Source organism: Carcharhinus amblyrhynchos, chromosome 3, assembly GCF_965287045.1.
Source record: "Carcharhinus amblyrhynchos chromosome 3, sCarAmb.v2.hapA, whole genome shotgun sequence".
Lineage (NCBI taxonomy): Eukaryota > Metazoa > Chordata > Chondrichthyes > Carcharhiniformes > Carcharhinidae > Carcharhinus > Carcharhinus amblyrhynchos.
Genome location: NC_137326.1, coordinates 123,038,248 through 123,064,269, shown reverse-complemented (window position 1 = coordinate 123,064,269; position 26,022 = coordinate 123,038,248). Strand labels below are relative to the sequence as shown.

The 26,022-nt window shown below is 39.2% G+C and overlaps 1 protein-coding gene across 1 annotated transcript in view; it reads left to right on the top strand.

Moving 5' to 3' along the window:
• xrn1 (5'-3' exoribonuclease 1) overlaps positions 1-26,022 on the top strand; it is an 84,532-nt gene that overhangs the window by 46,491 nt on the left and 12,019 nt on the right. The window contains exons 25-37 of the mRNA XM_080185944.1: positions 1,501-1,647; positions 3,668-3,757; positions 4,241-4,376; positions 5,643-5,699; positions 7,036-7,168; positions 10,079-10,148; positions 10,474-10,696; positions 14,503-14,634; positions 16,624-16,764; positions 19,387-19,528; positions 20,850-20,947; positions 21,239-21,367; positions 23,453-23,590. Coding sequence (XP_080042070.1) covers positions 1,501-1,647; positions 3,668-3,757; positions 4,241-4,376; positions 5,643-5,699; positions 7,036-7,168; positions 10,079-10,148; positions 10,474-10,696; positions 14,503-14,634; positions 16,624-16,764; positions 19,387-19,528; positions 20,850-20,947; positions 21,239-21,367; positions 23,453-23,590 — 1,636 coding nt within the window. The remainder of the gene's footprint in view (positions 1-1,500; positions 1,648-3,667; positions 3,758-4,240; positions 4,377-5,642; positions 5,700-7,035; positions 7,169-10,078; positions 10,149-10,473; positions 10,697-14,502; positions 14,635-16,623; positions 16,765-19,386; positions 19,529-20,849; positions 20,948-21,238; positions 21,368-23,452; positions 23,591-26,022) is intronic.

Below are 26,022 nucleotides of genomic sequence, written 5' to 3'. Positions count from 1 at the left end.
TGTATGTAATCCGTGCAATTCATAGAATCTCTACAATCCCTGCAGTGCAGAAGGAGACCATTCGGCCCATCAAATCTGCACTGACCCTCCGAAAGAGCAGTCTGCATGTGCCCACTCCTCGCCCTATCCTTGTGATCCTGCATAGTGATCATAGCCAATTCTCCTAACCTGGGAGGAAACCCATGCTGTCCTGTGTAGCTTCATCAAGTGGACATTTCTGTGTTTCAGTACACTGGTGTTGGTCCTGGCATGATGTTGAACTGGGATTGGTTCCCTGGCTTGATGGCAACAGTAGAGCGAGAAAAATTGCTTGACCTTGAGGTTATAGACTGGTTGAATACAATTCTGCTGCTAGTAATGACCCAAAGCACCTCATGCGTGCCCAGTTTCGAGCTACAGGAGTAATTCTGAATCTATCCCACTTAGCACTTTGGTAGTGACACAAAACATGATAGAGGGCTTTTTCAGTAAGAAATTTGAGTTTCTTCTCCACAAAAATTTGCAGTGGTCATATCTGCTAATGCTGTCATGGACTGATACATCTGTGATAGGTAGATTGGTGCGAACAAGATCAGGTAGGTTTTTCATCTTATTGGTTCCTTCAGCATCAGCCCAGACTGGCAACTAGTTACTGAGTCAGAACCACTATTGGTGATGGACATTGAAGTCCCCCTCTCGGACTGCATTCTGTGCCCTTCTGCCATCATTATTTTTTTCAGGTGTTCCACTTGGAACACTGATTCATCAGCTGAGGAAGGGTGGTAGGCGGTAATCAGCAGAACGTTTCCTTGTCTGAGTTTGACCTTACATAATGAGACTTCATGGGGTTTGGAGTCAATATTGAGGACTCCAGGGGTACTTTTGATTTTGACTTGATTTATTATTGTCACGTGTATTAGCATACAGTGGAAAGTATTGTTTCTTGCACACTATACAGACAAAGCACTGTTCATAGAGAAGGAAATGAAAGAGTACAGAAAGCAGTGTTACATTCATAACTAGGGTATAGAGAAAGATCAACTTAATGCAAGGTAAGTCCATTCAAAAGTCTGATGGCAGTAGAGAAGAAGCTGTTCTTGAGTCAGACTTTTGTATCTTTTTCCCAATGGAAGAGAGCATGCCCAGGGTATATGGGGTCCTTATTTATGTTAACTGCTTTGCAGAGGCAGCAGGAAGTGTAGACAGAGTCGGTGGGTTTCTGATGGCATGTCACTGTATGGTGCCTGTTGGATTGGTCTGTCCTTCCTATGGGACAGGACATATCCAGGGATGGTAATGGATGAGCCTGGAATGAAAGGTGTGATATTTTCAGCATGTCCTGTGAAAGAATGATGAGACAGTTGAAATGCAGAATTCTACTCGTTTGTGATTTTGAAGGAATTACATCACATTATATACGCACACAACCAGATTTGTAAGTACGTACCGCTAATAGAATTTGAAATTGCAGACTATAAACATTACTTTGGTTTAATCATTTTAAAATCTTCATTTTACCAGCCCCCTTGGAGAACAGAAAATAAATGTGGGGCTGAATCTGAAGTTTAATAAAAAGAATGAAGAAGTACCTGGTTACACAAAGAAAGTTGGGAATGAATGGCTGTATTCATCTGCAGTTGAACAGGTTCTGAGTGAATATCTAGAGAGGTAAATGATCATTTTGTTGTATATATAATTCAATATTTTAGTAATGGTGACATCTAACCTTGTTTACCTGGGGCAGAATGCTTTATTTAATTGAAGGTGTGCTTTTGTAGAACTAGAACTCCACAGGTGCCTATTCTAAGATTGAATCCAAGTCTCAAGCTTTTAAAAAAAGGCTGATGTAAAGCAGCATTCCTAGTTCTTGAGTACTCAATCCAGTGGAGGATTTGGTCCAGTGTAATGCACCTGTATTATTCCCCTGATTGGTATTTAACATAGGGTACACTAATGCTTGTGTTATCATAAGCATGGATTGCCGCCACACCCGGCTAATATGAAGAAACCTCTTAGTGTTCAAATTTCTAATTAGCTCTGGGATTTGGACTGCATTGGATGTAAAAGATCTCATGTCACCATTTGGAAAAGAGCAGGGTGGTTACCAGTGTCCTTGCCAATATATTTCCCTCAACCAACATCAGAAACAGATTATCTGCTCATTTTCTCATTGCTTCATGTGGGACTTAACTTTGTGCAAATTAACTCTTGTGCTTCTGACAAATGACATTTCAGAAGTACTTTTCCTTTGTATTTGGGAGTACCTGGTCAACTTCGGCTGAGATTAGAAATATACTTTTGGAATTTTGGATGTTGGTGCCCTGTCATTCCAACACACAATTATTCACCAGATAATCACACTTTATTTGATTTGATCTGATTTATTATTGCCACATGTATTAGTATTCAGTGAAAAGTATTGTTTCTTGCGTGCTATACTTTAGACAGTTCTCCTGATGCTAACTGGGCCGTTAGACTGTTGATTAGCATTAAATGAATAAAGATGGGAAATAAAAAGAGTTTAGAGTTATTAACTCAATTTAATTCTATGTAATCATAGTGCTTTGGTACAAGTGATTATTGGAGATATGGATGATATTTAATATCAAACAAGTATTTAAAAATAAAGTGTATAAAAGTTTGGGGAAAAAGCAGAAAGATGTGGTCAGCTCCAGTTAGGAGCTAGGACCAAAATAACCCCAATTAACTGAATTTCAGCAGCCTCCTGTACTCTGTGCAATTAAATATTTTATATTTAAGGGAGACTGCTTAGCGTATTTTGTTACAAGCAGTTAGTTTGTCTGGCAAGAATGCAGTAGATGCAGAGAGAGCAGAATAATTGCTCATTATAGCCATGTAAGTGTTTATTTAACAGTTTATTGGAGTGTTTTTTCATTAAAATCATAACGTGAGTGAAGTATACAGGGGCAGAGTCATGTGATGCCAGAAATGGGAGTAGCTAGGCCTGTATAAAAACTGTTTTATTTTCATTTTGAAATAAAAAGCAGTTGCTGCCTAGAGCTGGTAGAAAGAAGTGGCTCTCTCCAGAGGTTTCTGAATGCTCCAGGGCTGTTACCCCAATCAAAGCAAGTATGCTGTGATTTGTTAGTTAGTTTTTAAATGGAGTTCTGACTGAGAATTGCTTGAAGTCAGGGGTTTTCTAAAAACTGTTGAAAGTCATTCCATCTCTCTGAAAGCTCCAAGACAATTAGCAAAGGTTAAGACAAGTATGCCTGTGTTTTGCTAGCTGTTTAAAGTATGTTTTAAGTCTGTAAGAGAAACATTGTTTAGTTGGAACTGATATGCTAAGTTAAAACTCAGAATTGTTTCCTTTCATTTTAAGTATTCAACTGTTAAAGGCTAAACTAACTCAATTGCTATTGTTAATCTGCATGTTAAACAAAATTGTTTTGATAAAAGCTCCCTAGTTTGTCAGTAGAATTGCGCCTGGAGCAAAACATCTTATACGTGCATTTATGTCAAAATAGTAAAAATGTTGGGGTCGAGTCTGGCTTCCTAATGTATTGAAGTTCTGATCTAGCATTCTAACAACCTCTTTCTATGACTCTTTCGTTTCTTCACTCAGAATTTGTTTTGTTGCTAAAGAAAACTATATATTGAATACCTTTTAAATTGTTGGGACAAAGAGTACTTTCTGACCAGATGTAAGCTGTCTTTTGTATTTTAGGTTCCCAGAATTAATAAGCTACATTGCCCAAAACAGTCAGGAAGATTTGTACTATGAGGACAACATTTGGTCTGGAGATGATGTAAATGGGTGAGATTATTTTACACTCAGCTGTAAGATTGCATATTTAATTTCAAGTTAGCTGCAGATACTTTGACCTTTCTCGTTATAATCTTTCAAGTGTTTTAAACACGATCTTTGGGGCAATTTAATTGAGGGTTTAATTGTCTTACCCACTAAAATTTCCAATATCCTCACCACATGCTAAGATTTGATTCCATAGGAACAGGAGTAAACTGTTTAGCCCCTTGATCCAGTTCTGCCATTTAATGAGATCATGGTCGATCTGTGAATAACTCCTTTATCCCACATCCCTTAACATATTGATTGCAAAATTCTATCAATATCAAATTTAAAATGCAAATTGACTCAACCTAGCTGAAACTGTAACTTGTTAGTTTGTTGATCTAGTATTTAGTTCTTCAGTTGATTTAATAAGGCACTAAGTAATGCTTTTGTACTATGCATATAGCTAAGTGTACAACTTTAAAAATTATATTTAAATTTAAACAGTCCTGAAAAGGTCCAAGAAATTGGAGCCTGGTTGAAGATGCATCCTGTCAGTAGTTTGTCAAGAGCATCATGTGACTTGAACCTTCTTGATGAAGCAGTTGTTGAAAAGATTGAAGAGGAGGTAGAAAGATGCAAGGTATTTATCGTAAGCTACTACGCTTAATATATGAATGTTGACAGGCTATGGACCCTGTTCTCATTTGGTCTCTATCAACACCATGCATTTCCCAGGTCACTGGATAATAACCAGAGGAATTAGAAGGCTAATTGATTCTGTTTTTTCCCTGCCTATCATTGCACCCCACTTGTATCCCAGTTAAGTCAGATCAAGGCATAAACTGAACCTAATGCTGATCTGTCTGGTTACATTACACAATTTTACAAATTGGTGTCAGAGAATCCAATCAGAATTTCCTTTTGGTCCTTTTTCTATTTGCCTCCCATTCCTGTATACCTGCATTTCAACTCCTGCAAGAAAAGTTTCCCCTACTTAGTTAAATGTCTGATCAAGAAGGACATTGCTGGAGCTGTTCCCAGTTCTACGTATCTCTGCTCCTGCCATACAGCTACCAATAAATGCATTTACACATGAATTAGGAACAGGAGTAAGTCATTTGGCCCATTGTTCCATCGTTCAATAAGATCATGGTTGATCTGATTGTAACCTCAACCCCAAACCTTTCACCCCCTTTTTAGTTAAGAATCTGTCTAACTCTGCCTTAAAAATAGTCAAACACACTAGCTTGAAAGATTCCTGACACTCTGAGAGACAAATATTTGTCTCATTGCTGTCTTAAATGCAGGACCCTTTGCATTTAAACAGTGGCCCCCTAGTTTTAGATTCTGGCACAAGAGGAAACATCCCTCTATCTACCCTGTGAATACCCCTAAAGATTTTAAAAATTACAATCAAGTCACCTCTTACCCTTCTAAATTACAATACAAACCTATCACATCCAACCTTTCCTTGTGAATAACCCACCCTTTTCTGGTATTAGTCCAGCAAACCTTCTCCAAACTGCTTCTACTACGTATTTCCTTAAATAAGGAGACCAATACTGTACACACAACTCCAGCTTTGGTCTCACCACTCACTCCCAAATTACATAGCAATTGTGAAGAACTTTGCTCCAAGATGTGCCATTTTATTGTGCCTTAGCTCACTAGTGCCTTCATTATCTGCTATATGTAATTCTAGTACCTAATTCCATTAAGGTGAATATGCAGTAACCTATTCATTTTAACAAAGCAGTCTAAAATTTATTTTTTAATGTTGGATTTTAAAGCATGTGAGTACTTTGAACAAAAATCAAATGGCTCCAGTGTATTTATTTTGAATGGAACAATATTGTCCATGGAAGGTCTTTAACCTTAATGTCAATGTCATCATTATTATTCTTAGCAAAGAAGGAGTAACAAGAAAGTAAGAGTGACTGTGAAACCTCATTTGTTATACAGGGTAAGTTGAATTATCCTATTCAAAGTATACTATTTGTCTTGTTGCTGGAGAGTTTTTGCAGCTAACGTGCCTTTTGCCTACTTCATCTCCATGTCAGTGAATGGTGGTGCCATTGGACAATGAAGAGTCTTCAAACCAAAATTCAGATCTGGGGGAGATTCTTTTTGTCTACGATTATTAATAGTATAATGCATGTGACAATTACATTAACATTTATGCTATAATTACTGAACAAAGAAAATTCTCCCATTACCAAGTAAGATTTTGCTAAACATTCTAAAGCTGGATTATCTACCTGAAGCAAGAGTGAGGGGAAAAACAGGCAAGACTAATTCTACCAGTTATTGATCTGTTGTTAAATAGTATGTAATAACTGTGGGGGTTGTACTTTTTCAGCATTACTGGAAAGTTTCCAGTATTATCCTACAGATCGACCTCACAGTACAAAGTTATGTTTCCTTTGACAAATTTCCAATTTTGTTGTTTGCATTGCATACCAGCCAAAGTGGACAGTGTGTATCCAAATGTATTTTTAAAATCACAGCCCAGCGTGATGACTTCTGGCCTGAACTGCTATGGGAAGGAAGGATAATAGTTCTGTAGCCGTTATGAAAGTTTAACATGTGGCACTGTATTAGTGAGATAATGTGACCATGGAAAAACTAGTGACAAAACAAAGTTGGGATTTTAAACTAAAAGCATAAGACTGCAGATGAAATAAAGGCAGACAATAATGGAAACAGGTATTTGGGCAGGATCCATAGAAACACTTTAAGTTGCCAGCCATATCAAAAAAGCCTATTAGCTCAATGTTCAGCAAAAATGCAATTTCCAGCAAAAATTGATGTCCATTCACAGAGTCCTTGTTCCAATTCTAAAACCACAATACGAGTAACATTTCATTGAGAACTCTAGTGGCATGTAGTGCCTTGCTAAAGAGTTGTTAATGCAGATAGCCCATTAAGCTGTGCTATATAAGGGGCAATATGAAAATCTTTGGTCAGAATTTTCCACATAGTGACCCATTGGTGGTTAGCTAATGTAAGCTGCTATTCAAAAAGGGAGATAGAGAGAAAACAAGCTTTCGTGAGTTAGATGGATTCAGATCATGGTGGATCAGATGAGCTATGATGATCAAAATCAAAAGGCATTTGTGAAAATATTGAAATGATATAAGTTGGAGTCTTATAAGCATTTCAGAAGTTTGAAGCTTTGTTGCATTTCTAAATAAAATATGTGAAACTACTTTTTCCTTTTTATAAATTAAACTGCATTTTAAACACCTGGGAATTTTCAAGGTTCTTTTTTCTTTCTAAGTTTTTATTTCCCTACACAGCCTCTGGAGCAGCAATATGGTATAGTTCCAGACAAAGATGCAGAATACCTTTTATTTGATCGTGTTGTGAACGTGAGAGAGGACTTCTCTGTTCCCCTTGGTCTTCGAGGAACTATCATAGGAATGAAAGGAGGTGAAATTTTACGGAATATAATATTTAGAGACAATTAAAAGCTATGGGTTCAGATGGGGAGAATGAAAATCTTGATTTATTTTAACTGAACACTTGTGACTTTTTAGACCCATTTGTTCTACTTGCTTGTGAACTGTTATGGTTTCAGTTTGATAAGGCTAGAGATTTTCTTCACTCTAGGCTGTTTATGAGAATTGTGTCTCTATTAATTGTTGAGACCAAACACCATTCTAAAACTAACTGTCTTTGTAGATGTTCTACTGTTTCATATTTGAAGGTTTCTCTTCTTTAAAACTTCCTTCAGTTCATAATTGTATTGAGCCAAACCATGAAAGAGTGCAGAAAAAATTTACTAGGATGCTACTGGGACTTGATGGTTTGAGTTGCAAAGAGAGGCTGGATAGACTGGGGACTTCTTTCCCTGGAGCATAGGACGCTTACAGGTGATCTTATAGAGGCCTATAAAATAATGAGAGGCATAAATTAGTAAGATATCTTTCCCAAAAATAGGGGAGTCTAAAACTAGAGGGCACAGGTTTGAGGTGAAAGGGGAGAGATGCAAAAAGATCCAGAGGGGCAATTTTTTCACACACAGGGTGGTGAGTGTCTGGAACAAGCTGCCAGAAATAGTAGTAGAGATGGGTACAGTTTTGTCTTTTAAAAAGCATTTGGACAGTTAAATGAGTAAGATAGGTGTAGCAGGATATGGGCCAAATGCAGGCAATTGGGACTAGCATAGGGGCTTAAAAAAAAGGGGCGTTATGGACAAATTGGGTTGAAGGGCCTGTTTCCATGCTGTAAACCTCTAGAATTCTATATACAGAATTCATTTGACCTCGCAATTGGAATTCTCTGGGGCCGCTGTTGTTTGTAATATATATGATTTGGAGGAAGATGTAGGTCTCATTTGTAAATTTGCAGATGATACAAAAATTGGGGGAGCGGATAACGAGGAGGATTGTCAGAGGATACAGCAGGGCGTAAACCGGCTGGAGACCTGGGCCGAAAGATGGCAGATGGAATTTAACTCGGACAAATGTAAAGTGATGCGATTTGGAAGGTCTACTGCAGAAGGAATGTATTCGTTAATGGTAGAGCCCTTAGAAATACTTTGAAATAGTTCCCTAAAGGTGCCAACTCAGGTGGTCAAGAAGATGTATGACATGCTGGCTTTCATCGGTCAGGGTGTTGAGGATAGTAATTGGAAAATCATGTTGCAGCTGTGTAAGATTTTGATTCAGCTCCATTTGGAGTGTTGTGTACAAATCTGGATGCCACGCTACCAGACGGCTGTTGATGCATTGGAAAGGGTGCAGAAGAGATTTACCAGAATGTTGCCTTGTTTGGAGGATATGGACTGTGAAGAAAAGTTGAATAAACTTGGATTGTTTTCATTGGAGGATGAGGGAGGACCTGATAGAGGTTTACAAGATTATGACGGGCTTGGATGGAGATGGTAGAGCCCTTTTCACAAAGTTGAAGGGTCAATTACTTGGGGGCATAGGTTGAGAGTGAGAGGGGTAAAATTTAAAAGATGTAAGGGGCAAGTTTTTCATACTGGGTGGTGAATGCTTGGAACGTGCTGCTGGAGGTGGAAGCCAATTCTATAACAATGTTCAAGAGGCAGCTGGATAGATACATGAATAGAAAGAAATCCCACAACGCCAGCGTAAAGTCCAAACAGGTTTATTTGTAGCAAAAGTCGCAAGCTTTTGGGACAGGTTAGGACTTTAAGCTGGTGTTGTGGGATTTCTTTCTGTTTTACCCCAGTCCAACGCCGGCATCTCCACATCAAACACGTGAATAGGCGGGGATATGGACCAGGTAGAGACCAGAAAATATTAAATTAGAGAGACATCTATGTCAGCGCAGACTTGGTGAGCAAAAGTGCCTGTTCTTGTGCTGTACTGTTCTTCGTTCTCTGTTTTCTATTTGTCTTTTTCATTTATTGTTTCTTTTTATTGTCTTAGTTCTTACTATTTTTATTGTGCACTTTTAGCATTTTTGCTGTCTGTGGCCATAAGATCTGTTGTTGTATTGTGTGTGTTGTTTCTATATGTAGAAATTATATAGAATTATATGGAATATATTATTATATAGAGCATAGAAATTTCTATATATAGAACTAATCCAAAAGTACTCTGAAAAGTTCTTAATGTGATATCTGACAGATCCACATGTTTTTGCCCACTTCCTAGTCTGTCTGTGCGTGTGTGTCTCTCTGTCTCTTATTTCCCACATCAAGCTGCTGTTTCCATTATACATTCTCACCTGATGCCAGCAGCATTCATAATTCTGATAACTCTTAGATTTAGATCAGATTGCTGCAAATGTTCAGCATCCTGCACAAAGTTATTCTTTTGAATTATTTCTTCTGGAATTTTCCACCAGCTCTTTGCGCCTTAATTTGCATCTTTCTCCATTAATGTGGGTGAATACATGGGTGATACAGTTAGAAACTGTGCAATTCAAATTAAATATTGAAAAATTATTTTCTTCTCCCAACTCAATCATTTAAAACCCATTTTAGTTTGGGGAAATTGCTATTTCTTTAGACAACCATTTTTGCACAGTACATTGATTGGATCAGCATTATTTTTAATTAAAAGCAAATAAATAATGGGACTAATACAATTTTTGGTTATGAACAATTAATCAAAATGCCTTATTTTCCGCCCCCATCTCAAACCCTGCTCCCACCACCATTTTTGAGCATTGTAATGTTCAAGAATATATAAACTTCAAGTTGTGTTCAAAACAGTCCTCATTTTGGGCTGGAACTATATAGTCTAATTTGTTAAACAGTTAAAGTGAAGGCAATCCTTTTATTGCCAACTTCTTAATATATTTGTTTGAGGTATGCTGCAGTTCTTTTAACAATATTTTGAACTTGTCTTTTCTGTTGTGTAGCTGAGAGAGAATCTGATGAATTTTATGAAGTATTATTTGATGACGAATTTCCAAGTGGACTTATTATAAGGTTTGTATACATTAATGTAGTTGGCTTTTTAGGGTAAATACTTGAATTTATCTTCCTGGTGCAGATTGACTAGCATGATGTTTGTTCATAGATTTACTAGGTCAGAATTTTTTTTGTGAAAATCAACCTTGATTTCCTTTATGTTGAATGGAAGGATCATTTGACATGGATTAGTTTTGCTTTGATTTGATTTTATTACTGAAATATCGCAGATGCCAACATCACTGCATTTAATGCCTTAGAATATTAGTACTTTAAAGAAGTTTGCTGGATATCTTTAAATGGGAATTAGGTTGACTCAGATTTGTACTACATTTGTCTTTAGATGCTCTCCTGGTCGAGGTTATAGACTCCCAAAGTGTGCCTTAATCAACCTCAGTCATGGTAACCGCTTGGAGTTTGGAGGCCAGAAAGCAGCAACATTATTAAAGCCACAACCAGCACCTATACCTCAACATGCAGTGTATCCTTCCTCACAGTCTGGTGCTCAGAAAGTGTCAACAGGAGGCCTGAACCACTCCCCACGCTCCCTATTTGTACCTACACAGGTAAAGAAATAAAAATGTTAACAAACTGACTGGACAAAAAAAACAAAAAACTGCAAACGCTGCACATTTGAAATAGAAAATGTTAGTGACACTCAACTGATCAGTCAATACCTGGAGAGAACACATGAATTTACTTTCAAGTGCAAATACTCCAACACAAGGATAAGCAAACGTCTTGATGAGGAATCTGTACGTAACATGTTAACTTGCCCATTCTTTCAACAAATGCTTCCTGTCCTGCTTGAACTGAAATGTGTTTTGCAATGTTACCAACTTGTAAATGTCAGTGTTTACGTCTGTCAGCATAATGTTTTATTCCTTTCTCGTGTTTTTCTAACATCTTGCTATTTGCCTCCATTTCCTTGTGGTTGCAAGTACGACATTCTAATCATTTTCTAAGTAAAACAAGTTTCTCCTGGATTCCTTATTAGATTTATTAGTGACTAATTTACATTTCTGATTCCTGATTTGGTCTTTCCCATAAGTGGAAACCTTTCCTCTGAAACCTTAACAAATACTTGCATGATTTTAAAGATTTTATCCGGTCACCCCTCTGCTTTCAATTTTCTAGAGAGTTCCGGGCTGTTCAATGTTTCTTGAATGGTGTTACTTCTCATTTCTTTTATCCTTGTGAATTGTTTCTGCATCTTTCCAAGAGCCCATATCCCTTTTATAAAATGGAGACCTGAACTATGCACCGTGCCCTTAAGTATGATTAACCAAGCTTTTTATACAAATTTAACATGACTTCTCTCCTTTTCAGTTCTATCCCTCTAGAAGATGAACATTGGTTTTTATTTGTTATTGCCCTTGTTAAAGCATTGCCAACTTTTAATGATTTGAGTCTTTTCATTTGAACTCTTATTATTCAACAGGCGTGTGGCCGATTTTCCTACTAACACAAATCTCACTGAATTCTCTCAAATTCTGCTGGTTAATACAGTCGTTTATATTCTGGCTTTGAAATTCATTTAGAAAGATACAGAACTGCTGATGAGGGTAGTCATTTTAAAAATGCAACAGGAGCATTTGTATGTTCAAATGTGGCAAGAGGATTCTAATCCATTTATACAGTTCTTTGATTGTTTGGATATTGGATTTACATGATTCAGCATCAGTTCCTGTTTATGATGTAGAGATGCAGAAACTGGGGTGGACAAGTGGAGAGCTCACACAACACCAGGTTATAATCCAACAGGTTTATTTGAAATCACAAGCTTTTGGAGCGCTGCTCCTTTGTCAGTTGAGGGTTACGTCAAGAACATCTGAAACTCATCATAGAAGGAACGTAGCTTCTGTCGCGGTACTACAGACTTCTTACAGCAACTCGGCATCCATGGACCAATCGAGCCAGGATCATTCCTCATCACAATGGCTGTCTCAGCACTCTACATCAACATCCCACATGACAACAGTGCTGCTTCAGCAGCCTTAGTACTCAACACCAACAACAGCCAATCTTCAGACGCCACCCTACAATCCATCTACTTCATCCTTGGCCACAATGGCTTCACCTTTGACAACCAGTTTTTCATCCAGACACATGGGACAGCTTTAGGAACTAAATTCGCATCCCAATACATCAACGTCTTCATGCACAAGTAGACTTCACCTGACTAAAGAACAATGCTCTGAAAGCTTGTGATTTCAACTAAACCTGTTGGACCACAAGCTGGTGTCGTGTGGTCTCTCATCAGTTTCTGTTTATGATGGGGCTTTTCGGTGTGTTTTCCACACACCTAGATTTTGCTCGAGTGTCTGAACTAGTTTGACCATCACAGCAAACAGTGAGGCGGGTCTGGATTTGTGTGAAGTTGGTGGCATTGCAGCCATGTGTTAAGTCGCCATTAATGTAGTATGCAGTATTTGTGTCATAAGGATCAAATTTTCATGCATGTAATTGAGGTCTTTGTTACTGTAAACTAGATTACAAGATTATTGTATTGCTTTTCCAGTTAAATAAGAAATAAGAACATAAGAAATAGGAGCAGGAGTAGGCCGTCTAGCTCCTCGAGCCTGCCCCACCATTCAATAAGATCATGGCTGATCTCTGTCGTGTCTCAGTTCCACATTCCCACCCTCTCCCCATAACCCTTAATCCCCTTGCCTATCAAAAACCTATCAACCCGCGTCTTAAATATATTTAGCGAGGCAGCCTCCACCACTTCAACGGGCAGAAAATTCCGGAGATTCACCACCCTTTGAGTGAAGAAGTTCCTCTCAACTCCGTTCTAAACCGCACCCCCCCCCTTTATCTTGAGGCTGTGCCCTCTAGTCCTACTGTCCTTTCTGAGCGGGAAGAGCCTCTCCACCTCTATCCTATCCATCCCATTCATCATCTTATATGTCTCAATGAGATCTCCCCTCATTCTTCTAAACTCTAACGAGTACAAGCCTAGTTTATTCAGCCTCTCCTCATAGCTCAACCCCCTCAACTCATCAGCCTAGTAAACCTCCTCTGCACTCCCTCCAAGGCCAAAATATCCTTGCGTAAGTGCGGTGACCAAAACTGCACACAGTACTCCAGCTGCGGACTCACCAGTGCCCTATACAGCCGCAGCAAGACCTCCCTACTTTTATATTCAATCCCCCTCGCTATGAAGGCCAGCATCCCATTCGCCTTCCTGACCACCTGCTGCACTCGCAGGCTGGGTTTTTGCAACTCATGCACAAGGACCCCGAGGTCCCTCTGCACTGTCGCATGCTGCAGTTTTTCGCCATTTAAGTAATAGTCCTTCCTACCATTATTCCTGCCAAAGTGGACAACTTCACACTTGCCAACATTAAATTCCATTTGCCAGTTCCTGGCCCATTCGCCCAGCCTATCTAGATCCTTCTGCAGACTCTCCACACCTTCCGCCCAATTTGCCGTTCCACCAATCTTGGTGTCATCAGCAAATTTCGACACCCTACACTCGGTTCCCTCCTCCAGATCATCTATATAAATGGTAAATAGCTGAGGCCCCAGCACCGACCCCTGGGGCACTCCACTAGTCACCAGCCGCCAATCCGAATAGCACCCATTGACCCCCACTCTCTGCCTCCTATTTGACAGCCAATCCCCTATCCACGCTAACACCCTACCCCAACTCCATGCCCCCTGACCTTCTGTAATAACCTCTTGTGAGGCACTTTATCAAACGCCTTCTGAAAATCAAGAAACACCACATCCACCGGCTCTCCTCTATCCACCGCCCTAGACGCATCCTCATAGAACTCCAATAAATTCGTCAGACACGACTTCCCCTTAACAAAACCGTGCTGCGTCTGCTCTGTCAAACAATTCTCCTCAAGATGCCTCGCTATTTTCTCCCTGATCACGGATTCTAACATTTTACCTACAACAGACGTTAAACTAACCGGCCTATAATTCCCTGCCTTTTGCCTCCCACCCTTCTTAAACAACGGCGTAACATTAGCCGTTTTCCAATCTTCCGGCACCTCCCCGGACTCCAGCGGCGTTTGGAAAATAATCACCAAGGCATCCACTATCGCCTCCACCATTTCTTTCAGAACCCTTGGATGCATTCCATCCGGTCCTGGGGACTTGTCCACAATCAGTCCCTCCAGTCTGTCGAGCACTGCCTCTCTAGTAACAATAATGTCATTCAGGTCCTCCACTCCTACCATCTTTCCATCGCTAACACCCGGTTTCCATCGCTAACACCCAGCTCTAGAAGTCACCAAGGTTAATATTGTAAAGACATTGTTAAATTGGTTTAAAGTGTTTTGTTGACGTAGAAATATATAATCCAAATTTGGATGAAAATTTTTGTCAATGTTTTAAGATGCATTTTATCATTTAGCAACTAAATGGAAGACAACCATATCTCAGGGCAGAAAATTTGAAGAATCATATCAATCATCAGAAAGCAAACGGACCATCTAGTGTTCTTCAAAATGATGAAAACTGGGGCAAAGCAGGATCTGCTAAGCCGGTAGGAAAGATGTAGACTACTCATTCGATTTGTGCATGGAGATTTTTTAAAAATATGAATTTTGCACTCCAATGGTTCTGTTCTTCTATCCCTCCTGAATGCACATGTACAGAAGCAAAACATGTTCTGCATTTGCTCCAGATAGGATGAATTGTACTTCTCCTGTGGCCAGAGAGGAATTGAAACAGTCCAAAGATGTGCAGGTTAGGTTGATTGGCCATGCTAAATTGCCCATTAGTATCGGGATACTGGCAGGGGTAAATACCTGGGTTTTGGGGATAGGGCCTAGATGGGATTGCTTTGGTGCAGGTTTGATGGACCAAATAGCCGCCTCTTGCACTGTAGCGAATCTGTGATTCTATGAAAATTATTGCCTGCTATTTCTCCCTTGCCTCATTCAACAGTCTGGGATACATTTCATCTGGCCCTGGAGATTTATCCACCTTTGAGTTTTTCAGACCACTCAGAACCACCTCTCTGTCTTATGTTCTTTCCTGTTTTCCATACCAAATCATCTCCCTCTCACTAGTGAACACTGATGCAAATTATTTGTTTAGAATTCTATCTATGTCCTCTGATTCCACACGCAAATTACCACTGTAGTCCTTAGTGGGCCCTACTCTTTCCCTAATTATCCTTTTTTTTACCCTGAATGTACTTGTAAGACAATATAGGGTTTTTCTTTATTTTATCTGTCAGTATTCTTTCGTGCCCCGTTTTTGCTCCGCTAATTTGCAGGGTGTGATGCTATTAACGCTGCAAAAATTCTTCCTATCTGAAGCAAGTGCAAAACATTTTTTGCTTCTGTACTTGTGCATTGGTGGGATGGTAAATAGTGAGGAGGATAAATCTTAGATTACAAGAGGATATAGACAGGCTGGTCATGGACTGATCAATGGCAAATGGAATTGAATCCTGATAAGTGTGAAGTGATGCACTTGGGAGGACAGACAAAGCAAGAGAACACATGATGAACAGTAGGACCCTGGTAAACATAGGACCAGAGGGACCTTGGTGTGCTTGTACGCTGGTCTCTTAAAGTAGCAGGACAGATGGATGAAGTGATAAAAAAGTAAATGGTTTACTTGCCTTTATTAGCTGATGCATAGAGTTTAAGAGCAAGGAGGTTATGCTAGAACTGCATAAAATGTTGGTTTGGCCACAGCTAGAGAATTGTGTGCAGTTCTGGAATCCACATTATAGAAGGGATGTGATAGCATTGGAAAGGGTTGCAGAGGAGATTTACCAGCTGTTGCCTGGACTGCAGAGTTTCGGTTATGATGAGAGATTGGATAGGCTGGGATTGTTTTCCTTGGAGCGGAGGAGATTGAGTGGGGACGTGATTGAGATGTATAAAATAGGGATATAGGTAGACAGGAAGAAACTGTCTCCCCCCCGTGAAGGAATCAATGACTAGGAGGCATACGTTAAGGGGCAGGAGGTTTAGAGAGGATGTGAGGAAAACGTTTCACCCAGATGGTGTTAGGAGCCTAGAACTCTCTGCCTGAAATGGTGGTGGAGGCAGAGACCCTCATAACATTAAGTATTTAAACATGCACTTGGTATACAAGGCTGTGGGCAAGTGCTGGAGAATGCGCTTAGAATAGTTAGGTGGTTTGTCCTTGAACAGATGCGATGAGCCAAAGGGTCTTTTTCTGTGCTGTATACCTTTTTTGATTCTGTGCTCCTACTGTCAAAAAGCCAGTGAATTGGCACTTATTAGTGAACGTGCTTACTTGATGGCTTTGAGAAATGGCAGTGCCATTCTGGCAAATTAGTAGGTAATGCAACTGACTTCCTTAGGGCAAAGTTAATTTTGTAGTGGTTTAACCTTGTTTCCTCTTGAAACACTACCAGCTGATTCAACATTCTTATTACAATCAATACTTTTACACTGTTGTTTTGTCGAGTTGAATTTCAAAATGAATTTTTTTTTTCTTTTAGCAATTGATTTACTACTTGAACTGAACTATATTTTATTGATTATAGGGCCACTTGAAGCCTGATGATGAGTTCTCCAATGTATGGCAGTCTTTACATAGCAATTTTGGAACTTCTCCCTTCCACGTACAGAATAATTCAAACAATGCGGATTTAGCCAGTAAACCCTCTTTGGTTTGGCAAGGAAAGGTAAATAAAATTCTAAAGTCTCGTCCAAATTGGTAATATTTGACATGCTTTAACTACAGTTCATTCAGAATATCTTAAGAAGTTTAAAACAGTGTTAAAGTAAATGGCCCCAGCAAAAAAACATTTCTGCTCCCATTTTTGCATGTTAAAGCAGAAATCCCTCCAATTAAATATTGGGAAGACTGAAGCCATTGTTTTTGGTCCTTGGTCAACACTGTTCCTTAGCTACTGGTTCTATCTCTTACCTTGATGAAGTCTATGATTAAGTCATTCTATTCACATCCTTGGTATAACATCTGCTCCCAATCTCATATTCCTGCTATCAATAAAACTGTCTTTTTTGACCAATGTAGCATCACTTGACTTTGCCCCTGACTTGTTCATCTGCTGCTAAACCTTCATCCATGCCTTTGTTTCCTCTAGACTCAAATTCCAAGCATACCTGATTGGCCTCCCACATCCTACCCTTCATAAACTTTGTTATCCAAATCCCTACTGCCTATGTCTTAACTAGCAGCAAGTGCTGTTCCCCTATCACTCCTGTGCTCACTGACCTGCTTTGGCTCCTGACCAAGGAAAGTCTTGATAAAATTCTCTTTCTTGTTTTCAAATCCCCTCCATGGCCCTTCCTGTTTCTCTAATCTCCTCCAACTCCACAATCCTCAAACTGTATGCTGTCTTCCATATCAGGCATTCCAAATTATAATTGCTCCACCAGGGAAAGCCATGCTTTCAGCCGCCCAGGCCTCTATCTCTAAAATTCCCTCCCTATACCTCTCTGGTTCTGTAGTTCACTCTCCTGCTCCTTAAAACCATTTCTTTGACCAAGCTTTTAGCCATCTGTCCCAATACCACCCTTCTGTGGATTAGTGTTAAGTTTTGTTTTATAATGCTCCTCTGATGTGGTTTGGGATATTTCATTGCAATAAAGATGCCATGTAAATAATTAATTAAAGGGTGTACTTTTTTGTGATAACGACAATAGCATGTTAATCCTTCTGATCTCCTGTAGATTCATTGAATAACACAATTTGTTGAAAAAGTACATGTAAATGTCATTAAAAACGAATGTATTAGACAGATCTTGATCACACATCCAGATTTGAAATGCTGTCAGACCTGCTGAGATTTTCCAGTATTTTCTGTTTTAGTTGCGGATCCCTCACATTGGGTTGCATTTCTGCATGAAGACATGCGGTGCATTGAACTGTACAGTATTTTATTTTGGAGGGAGGGGAGGCAGTGGCCCTGTCACTGGACTCGTAATCCAGAGACCCAGCATAATGTTCCAGGGACTCCGGGTTTGAATTCCACTATGGCAGATGGTGAAATTGAATTCAATAAAAAATCTGGAATTAAAAGTCTCAAGATGACCATGAACATAAAAACTAGGAGCAGGAGTAGGCAGTTCAGCCCCTTGAGCCTACTGTGCCAATCAATATAAGAACATAAGAAATAGGAGCAGGAGTAGGCCATCTAGCCCTTCGAGCCTGCCCCGCCATTCAATAAGATCATGGCTGATCTGTTGTGGCTCAGTTCCACTTTCCCGCCCTCTCCCCATAACCCTTAATCCCCTCTCTTATCAAGAACCCATCAACCCGCTTCTTAAAAATATTTAGCGAGGCAGCCTCCACCACTTCAACGGGCAGAGAATTCCAGAGATTCACCACCCTTTGAGTGAAGAAGTTCCTCCTCAACTCCGTTCTAAACCGCCTCCCCTTTATCTTGAGGCTGTGCCCCCTAGTCCTACTGTCTTTTTTGAGCGGGAAGAGTCTCTCCACCTCTATCCTATCCATCCCATTCATCATCTTATACGTCTCAATGAGATCTCCCCTCATTCTTCTAAACTCTAACAAGTACAAGCCTAGTTTATTCAGCCTCTCCTCATAGCTCAATCCCCTCAACTCCGGTATCAGCCTAGTAAACCTCCTCTGCACTCCCTCCAGGGCCAAAATATCCTTGCGCAGGTGCGGCGCCCAAAACTGCACACAGTACTCCAGCTGCGGCCTCACCAATGCCCTATACAGCTGCAGCAAGACCTCCCTACTTTTATATTCAATCCCCCTCGCTATGAAGGCCAGCATCCCATTCGCCTTCCTGACCACCTGCTGCACCTGCAAGCTGGGTTTTTGCGACTCATGCACAAGGACCCCGAGGTCCCTCTGCACCTATCCTGCCCATTATCTGTAACCCTTGAACTCATTATTAATTAAAAATTTACCTATCTCAGACTTAGTCCATTTCCCAACATCCAATGCACCGAGGTGTGAATTCCACAGATTCGTGACCCTTTGAGTGAAGTAACTTTTCATCTCTGCTACCCCTTTTCCTAAAACTATGAATCACTGTTGATTGTCATAAAAACCCATCTGGTTCACTAATCTCCTTCAGGGACAGTAATCTGCCATTCCTTATCTGGTCTGGCCTATACGTGATTCCAGATCCACAGCAATATTTTTCACTCCTAAATGTCCTTTGCAATGATACAGCAATCCACTCAGTTCAAGAGCAATTAGAGAAAGGCAATATATATTGGCCCAGCCAGCGGCATCTACATCACCTGAACAACTTTTTAAGAAGTACGTCTGTATGCTTTATTTTTACTGTCTTCCACCCTTTCAGACTGTGACTGGACCAGCTTCTGTTGCGGGGTTTCAATCCAAAAATTCAATTTCAACAGAAAGCAAAGTGCAACCATTCAAAATAGATGGACAGCAAAAACAGAAATGGGTATCACTAGAGCAACAGGCATGTGCCAGGAAAGGTAACCATTGGAAATGTGCTATAAGTGTAACAACTTGGTTACTGTTAAATAGAATAAATGAATTAAGACAATTGCTTTGTAATTGATTTAATGATGCTAGAAATTATTGGTAACTCACACCAATTTCAATCAGTGTTGATAATGAGATTTATTCTAGCATATCTTACTCTGTTACTTCACCGTAGTGAGTTAAAAGGTTTTGCTGCAAATGTGTTGTTTTATGTTTTCATACTTTACCTCCTCCCCTGACAGCATTCCAAAAGAACTGTATCCACTGTGACACTTTGGTCCATTCCTCCGTCACTCTCAAAGCCTTATCACCAACTGCTTTTCACTTCCTCTCTCATGCCTTGGCCCCAATCACTCCTTTCTGCTTTACTTACAGTACCTGAAACTGCAAGTAGTATATTGCTTGCTTGCAACGCTGTCACCTCTGCACAGGGGTGATCAACTGTAGACTGGGTTACCATTTTGCAGAACACCTTCACTTAGTCTGCAAGCATGACTCTGACCTTCAAGTTCTCATACAGCTCACATCATTTAATTAAAATGCCATTTTAATTCACCACCTTGCTCTCATTTCTGTCCTCAGCGTGCTGCAATGTTCCAGTGAAGCCCAACCTAAACTTGAGGAACAGTTTTTCAGACATTTTGCAGCCTTCTGAATTCAATAACTTCAGACTGTGACTTGTCCTCCATTTTATTTATTTTGCATATATCTTGTATTCATATTTCGTTTTCACAAAGCTGTCTTTTATTGTGCCATCAACACCTACTCTGAACTAATGTTTTACAACCGTTACCACGCTATTTGCCTTTTATTCTATGAGATCTTTATCATTTAATCTGTCGCCCTCTAACCTATCCTGGACCACAAATTCTCAAGAGTATGTCAGCCTGCAGGTAATCTGGATATGTGGTGGCCTGTTACAGTGCAGTGCTGGAACTGTAGTCTATTGAGTCACCAGACAAAGTACTCAAAGCATAATAACCGCTGTGACCTGTACAATGAGGCAAATCATCTTTCCAGAACCTGACTGAAACTAGCTTTCCTGTGCATATAATTTCATAAATGTCTTTAATTTCTCCTATTATGTTTCATATTGTTGAACCAACTTTTTTATTTAAGCACTACAAATAATCTCACTACATCTTTCATTTCTCATAAGTGGTGTTCATCTGTGTACATATGTATTCTATATTTTTTAGCCATTTAATTTTTAATATTACCGCATTCATTATAAATAAACTAATTGTTGGTGTTAGTGACAGAATGCTCTGTATGTATTTTGTATTTCACAATCTATCTTGTTAACTCCAGCGAAAGAGGACAACTCTGAATGTTTCAAGACAAGAACATATGGACCTGAAGACCCTAGCCAATCACAGTCATCAGTTTCCAAACTGCAAAACAAACAGGTAATATCAGATTTCTGACTTGGAAAGTTAATGTTCTGAAGTCTGGATGTAGACCAAAATGTGAAGGGATGATCCACCATATGCATAATCATTATGCAGCTTGATGTTTAATTTTCTTCTGTGTAAATTAGCCACAAGAATATTATATAACCCTTTGCCTTCTCCTACTTTTTTAAAAAAGTAAATCTCTATCTTAAAAAGGATTTTTAATTGGGCATACTGTTCTTTTAATTTTAAAACGTGTTATAAGTGCACAAATTGATTGCACAACCATCTTGTGAAATGTTGCAGGCATGTACTAGCAGCAGTAAACCAAGTATGAAAATTCTAAAAAGAAATGAAGACTCAGCTGACCAGAAACCTGCAGTGATAAATTGTCAGCTGTCTGCATCGATAGAAAGGAATAACTCTTCCACAAAGGTAAGCAGCCCTCTTATAACCAAACATATTGATGTTTGAAGCATTATTCCGTGATTAGATGGCAGGGGTAGGATGTTTAGCTTTTTTTTCGAACTCTGGAGAGCATAGGTAACTTGCTGAATGATTAAGTTAGTAAATTGGTAGGATTAGAAAATTGGATGTTAATGGTTGGCTGGATTCTGAACTTTTGACATCCAATATCTTGCAGCAGTAGCATAAGCAGAAGCTTGGGAAACAAGTTGCTTACTTGCTCTCTGAGCTAAAGAAGGCACTGAACATAGAGTGAGAAACTAAAATGTGGCTGGCAGGGCAGTAAGAAAGGAAAAAGTTATTCATTTGTTGTGTTATTTAAAAGTGATCTCATTTAGCATTGCACAAAAGAAATTTGAGACCAAGTGTGGTCTTTGGGAGAGTTGTTTAGAGGGTAAAGGATGATTCAATGAGGGCAAATCGGTGCTCAGGCTGGATAAATAATATTGATTTCTTCTGTTGTGGGAGCCCACAATGAGTCAAGGGTGGTGGGTGGAGCACATTTTATTAAAAATTGAATTAAGCTGTTTAGCAGTGATGTAAGTGATGGACGGCACAGCGATTAACACTGCTATGTCACAGGGACCTGGGTTCAATTCCCGGCTTGAATCACTGTCAGTGCAGAATCTGCACATTCTCCCTGTGTCTGTGTAGGTTTCCTCTGGGTGCTCCGGTTTCCTGCCACATTCCGGAAGACCTTTTTATGTTAACCTTTTACAAATGACTTTATAGGCAAATCAAAATGAAAAGACATAAGCTGCAATTGGGGCAAAGTGCACAGGCATCTGTAAATTAAGGTGATCAGAAGAACCAAAGTTTAAAGACGAGTGAGCACAAAGTCAAGCCACTGTGCAGAGAACCATGCTGGTTAGGTGCACTGGCCATGCTAAATTCTGCTTCAGTGTACCTGAACAGATGCTAGAGTGTGACAAATAGGAGATTTTCATATTAACATCATTGCAGTGTATTGCAATGTAAGCCTATTTTGTGACACTAATAAATAAACTTAAATTTACGAAAGTGATTCTTTGGACAAATGGCAGGTGAAATCTCCCTCTCCCATTTCTTCCCCTTCCCCCTCCTCAAAAAACAGCTGTTAAGGCTGAATCAGTTGCGAGATAATGAGGTGAGATTGATAGATTTTTTGTTAGGTGACACCATGAAGTCATATGAAACCAAGTCGGTAAATTATGAAGATGCAGTTCAGTTATGATCAAATTTAATAGCAGAACAAGCTGAAGGGCATGAATGGATTTGTGCTCCTCATCAAGTTGATTGGAAATGATTGCAGGGGATTTTTTTAAATAAAAGTATATAAGAAAGGAAATGTCTTCCAGTTAAATGGAGTGAAAGTTCCCCTAGGGGCTGACTATTTTCCCCAAATATTATAAGATGAGTATTTCAAATGTGGTGAGCTGCTGCAGCCGTGTTGCTCCCCTGTGACTTGAGCAATAAAAGCGGCAAAGTTAAATGTATCTGGCAAATGGAATCAGGTGCTATTTAAGAGGAAGCTGCTTTTTGTTTTAATTTGTTTTTCTTCCCCACTGCTCCCCACCCCCACACTTCTCCAGGTTCTCTGCACAGCGGCTTGACTTTGCGCTCACTCGTCTTTAAACTTTGGTTCTTCTGATCACCTTAATTTACAGATGCCTGTGCACTTTGCCACCGATTGCAGCTTATGTCTTTTCATTTTGATTTGCCTATAAAGTCACTTGTAAAAGGTTAACATAAAAAGGTTTTTTATTGCAAGGTGAGTTTCGTTTTTGATTTTTAGTGTCCTGGTAGACTGAGTTTTATATGGATCTTTTCATATAACAGCGCTGGTATTTTTTATGATATGGATGTCCACTTCACACTTTAATTATAAAAATTTGATGTTTTGCAAAAAATATTTTGTGAATGTCTTTCCAAAAAGATCATGTATGTATTTTGAGCATATCAAACTTTTTTTAACTTTTCATAGTTGGTTCATATTGCTGTTGGAATTTCAAGCTATTCTTTGTAATTCTGCAGTTTTACTTGATTTGCATTGAATGTTGTATATTGGATCAACAGGTATCATCCAAATTTGAGGAACTGTTAGTGTCGTTAAAGACACCTAGTGAACAAGCAGGGAAAGATGCACAAAGCTCCCAGTCTAAAGAAAGTCAGAGAATCACTGGAGAACCACTATCCCCACAGTCTTTTGCCATGGTAGGTGTTGTCAACTTTTTGGGAGTGGACACTTTTTGTTTACACTTTAAAGGAACAGAACTTTAAAATGGGATCTGTGATATCTGCTATATTTTGTACAGCTATCAGGGAACAAATTTATGGTAAGTTTCTTCAAATGACTCTTTCTGCTGAGTTATGGTTATTAGCAAAATAATGTGACAACTAGTGAATCTCCTGTAACATAGTGTGGAGCGTGTTTATGATGTTTAGTTGTTGTTATGGAGCTCTATCTTTCTTTAAGGCCATTCCCCAAAATGGTCATATTTAGGCAATTGTAGCTATTTTTAAATTTGAGGTTGCTGAGAGGTTAATTATACCACCTCTAGTAAACTTCTAGTGCCCAGTCAGAAGTCAGTATTAGCTTTTCTTCAATTTTTAAAACTAAGATTGTTTTGTCTCTGTACAGTACCAGACACCTGCTAAATGCAGGATATTATTTATGATTCATCCAGTACATGATTTGTCCATCACAGTTCCAGTATCAGGTGTTATCGTAAGCAAATCATTCAATTGCACAGTATCAGCTCTACTTTAGAATTAAATATGTACTGGATGAACAGAAATTTCCTAAATTAATTACTGGAAGAACCAAAACCATTTTACCAAATGATAGTAACCAACATGCAATAATCCAAGTGTTTCTGAGTAAGCTCCATAAATCATCTAAAATAAAAGCAAAATACTGTGGATACCAGAAATCAGAAGTAAAACATCCTGCTGGATGAACTCGGCAGGTCTGGCAACATCTGTGGAGAGAGAAGTAACATTTCAAGTCAGAGACTCTTCAGAGCACAAAGGAATGAAATAAATCAATATACACTACACTATATGCTAGCTGTTCCAACTGAGGAGAAAATCAGGTTATGATAAGCATGTAGCTCTTTTTTATTTTTGTAATGTATTCCAAAATGTTACGACAGTTAGATATCTTGTGCTTGCATACAAAATAGTTGCCTTGCTTTCTGAAATATAAACAATAGGGATTGTTTATAACAATAGCTATTAATGTTGAAGGGAGAGTCTGAAATAAAGTCCCAATTTAAAATATTTTGCAAAAAGGGTGTTGAGGTAGAGATAATAGAAATTATGTAAATTAGGAAAGTTTAAAACTAATTTTTGTATATTGTCTGGCCTTCATAATAAAGATTATTTCTGAAACAGGTGGATAGCAGAAGTGGAAAGCTGTGTCATAACACATGCAGAGTTTGTATAAAACTGTAGTTTGCAGTGAAGTTTCTCTGAATTTTTGTATTGATGCTGCATGTCCGCCACTCACCTGTGAAACCTCCAGCTTTGCCTGAGAGGATCCACAAATAAAACTTCAGTGTGTGCTTTGAAACAAACTGATGGCAATGGCAGTGCATATCTGATCTCCCAAAAATTTACCATGCTACTCCATTTGAGATGGTCGGACTTTTCTTTAAAGTTGTCATGAGATTGAAGAGAAAATATACTACACACCATCTTCATGTGGAAAAAACCTGCTGAAAATGAATTTATTCTTTTCATAGTTTTAAACCCAGAAGCCCAAAACTGAATTGGAGTTGTGGTATGATTTGGCTTGGTTTGCATAATATTTGAGATAATTGATGCGAAATATTAGTGACACGCTGCTGGGAATTTGCGTCGAGTTGATGATATCAAATGGCTTCACTTTTTTTAAAATTTGATTTATTATTGTCACATGTATTTGGATACAGTAAAAAGTATTGTTTCTTGCGTGCTCTACAGACAAAACATACCATTCAGAGAGTACTAGGGGAGAAGGAAAGGAGAGGAATATAGCGTTACAGTCATAGTTACGGAGTAAAGAACGATCAACTTAGTATATGGTAGTCCATTTAAAAGTCTGATGGTGGCAGGGAAGAAGCTGTTTTTGAGTCAGTTGGTATGCGATCTCAGATTTTTGTATCATTTCCCAACGGAAGAAGGTGGAAGAGTGTATGTCTGGACGTGTGGGGTCCTTGATTATGCTGGCTGCTTTTCTGAGGCAGTGGGAAGTTTAGCTGGAGTCAATAGGTGGGAGGCTGGTTGGGCTACGTTCACAACTCTATGTAGTTTCTTGTGGTCTTGATCAGAGCAGGAACCACGCTAAGCTTTGGTATATCTGGAAAGGATGCTTTACATGCTGCGTATATAAAAATTGGTGAGAGTCGTAGTGGACGTGCCTAATTTCCTTGGGGTGATTCGGATCAAGGACTTTGAATGAACAGTGGTTTGAACAACAACATCTAGTTGCAAAGAAAACGGTTTAATGTTGATTATTGAGAATGGACACAAAATATTTCAGGCCATTGTCTACAATCCAGTCAGGAATTTATCTCCGATTACCCATCTGATGGTTGAAAGTATTCTTGCACAATGTTCATCCATATTAATTACTTGGGCATTCTAATCTAGTCATGCCTAAA